We start from the raw sequence: 1,320 nt of genomic DNA on the forward strand, positions 1-1,320 counted from the left end.
CTCCCAATGTAGGATTTGATTATTGACTTTATTACCACAGTATCTCAGGCACAAAGCTGTCTGTGTTCAGAACAAACCCTATTCGTTTTTCAGATTTAACTGTTTACAGAGCAGTGGTTGTCAGAAACCAAGAAAGGGAAGGAGTGTGCAAAAGAGCAGTATAAAAAATATTAAAGATTAATGACCACTTTCAGGCCAGATACAAACCAGAAGCTCTCCACAGAAGTCCTTAACCTCCCGTTTGAAAGGGAACTAAGTGTTTTCACCTGCCAAAATCTCAGTCTGGATTTCAGATGAGCGACCTCGACCTGAAAGATTTCGTTTCCTATCTGAACCATCCCACCACTCCCACCTATCTCTCTCTATTTAAATAAATACAGAAGTGTTACTGAAACACAAGTCATAAACAAGGTCTGGTGCTGACAAGTGAAAAAAAAAATCCTTACTCTCTTTAATAATTTTAATTTCACAACATACTAATAGCTTAGTTACAACATCTCAATAGTTCAGTTTTACAACTACAAAGATTTTAAACATGTTCTTCCATGAATATAAGAAAATATGTACATGAAAACTACTTCTGGAAATATTTACTTTATGGTAACTTTGCAGTAAAGGAAAAATAAAAAAAAATAAAAAAAAAAAAAGGGAAGGTACCTGGGATTTCAGTGAAAGCCTCTCCAAGGACAGACACGTGAAAAGGCAGATTTTCCTCTTTCAGCTCAGCAGGACTTTAAAGAAGGTTTCAGGATCTTTGTCATGTTCCCTTAAAACAAACAGAAATTATCTCAGCATCATTTACCTTTAATTTTTTTGTTGTTTATCAGAACAGTATTTCTCTCAAATGGTCCTTTTGAGGACTAAGCGTCTTCAGCACAACTTCCCTCCTTGCTGACACCACATACTTGAACATTTTCCTCAACCCAGCACTCGGGCTCAAAACTCAGTTTCATCAGATTCTTATCTCTCTTCCTCATCTTCAAATGATGCCTTCACTCTTCAAATTACCAACTCTGAAACTGAGAAGAACTGAGTAATACCTCACCTAGGTGAAGGCAAAATCATGTTAAAAAAAGTGAAGAGTAGGAAAAAAAAAAAAACCTTTCTTTTTTTTCTTTGCCTGTTAAAAAATATGTATACAATCTCCATTACAGTTTACCCCCCCTTTTTTCAGGAGGAATAGGTTAATCCAAAAGTTTTGCTAAAACCATAGGATTTCTCAATATGGAATTTCATGAATCCATGTTATACTCACGAAAAGTTCCTAATCCATTCAGTGCCTTCGCTCAAGAGGAAAGGAATAAACTAACATGAGGCATT

The 1,320-nt window shown here is 35.8% G+C and overlaps 1 protein-coding gene across 1 annotated transcript in view; it reads right to left on the bottom strand.

Annotated features, from left to right (window-relative positions):
* LOC104466688 (glycosyltransferase-like domain-containing protein 1) overlaps positions 1-766 on the bottom strand; it is a gene marked incomplete at its 5' end in the record, with an annotated part of 17,647 nt that extends 16,881 nt beyond the window's left edge. Inside the window, 2 exon segments of the mRNA XM_010080208.1 lie at positions 658-723; positions 726-766. Of these exon segments, the coding sequence (XP_010078510.1) occupies positions 658-723; positions 726-766 (107 nt within the window).
* Positions 767-1,320: the final 554 nt, after the last annotated feature.

This window comes from Pterocles gutturalis, unplaced genomic scaffold, assembly GCF_000699245.1.
Source record: "Pterocles gutturalis isolate BGI_N339 unplaced genomic scaffold, ASM69924v1 scaffold5014, whole genome shotgun sequence".
In the NCBI taxonomy this organism is placed as follows: Eukaryota; Metazoa; Chordata; class Aves; order Pterocliformes; family Pteroclidae; genus Pterocles; species Pterocles gutturalis.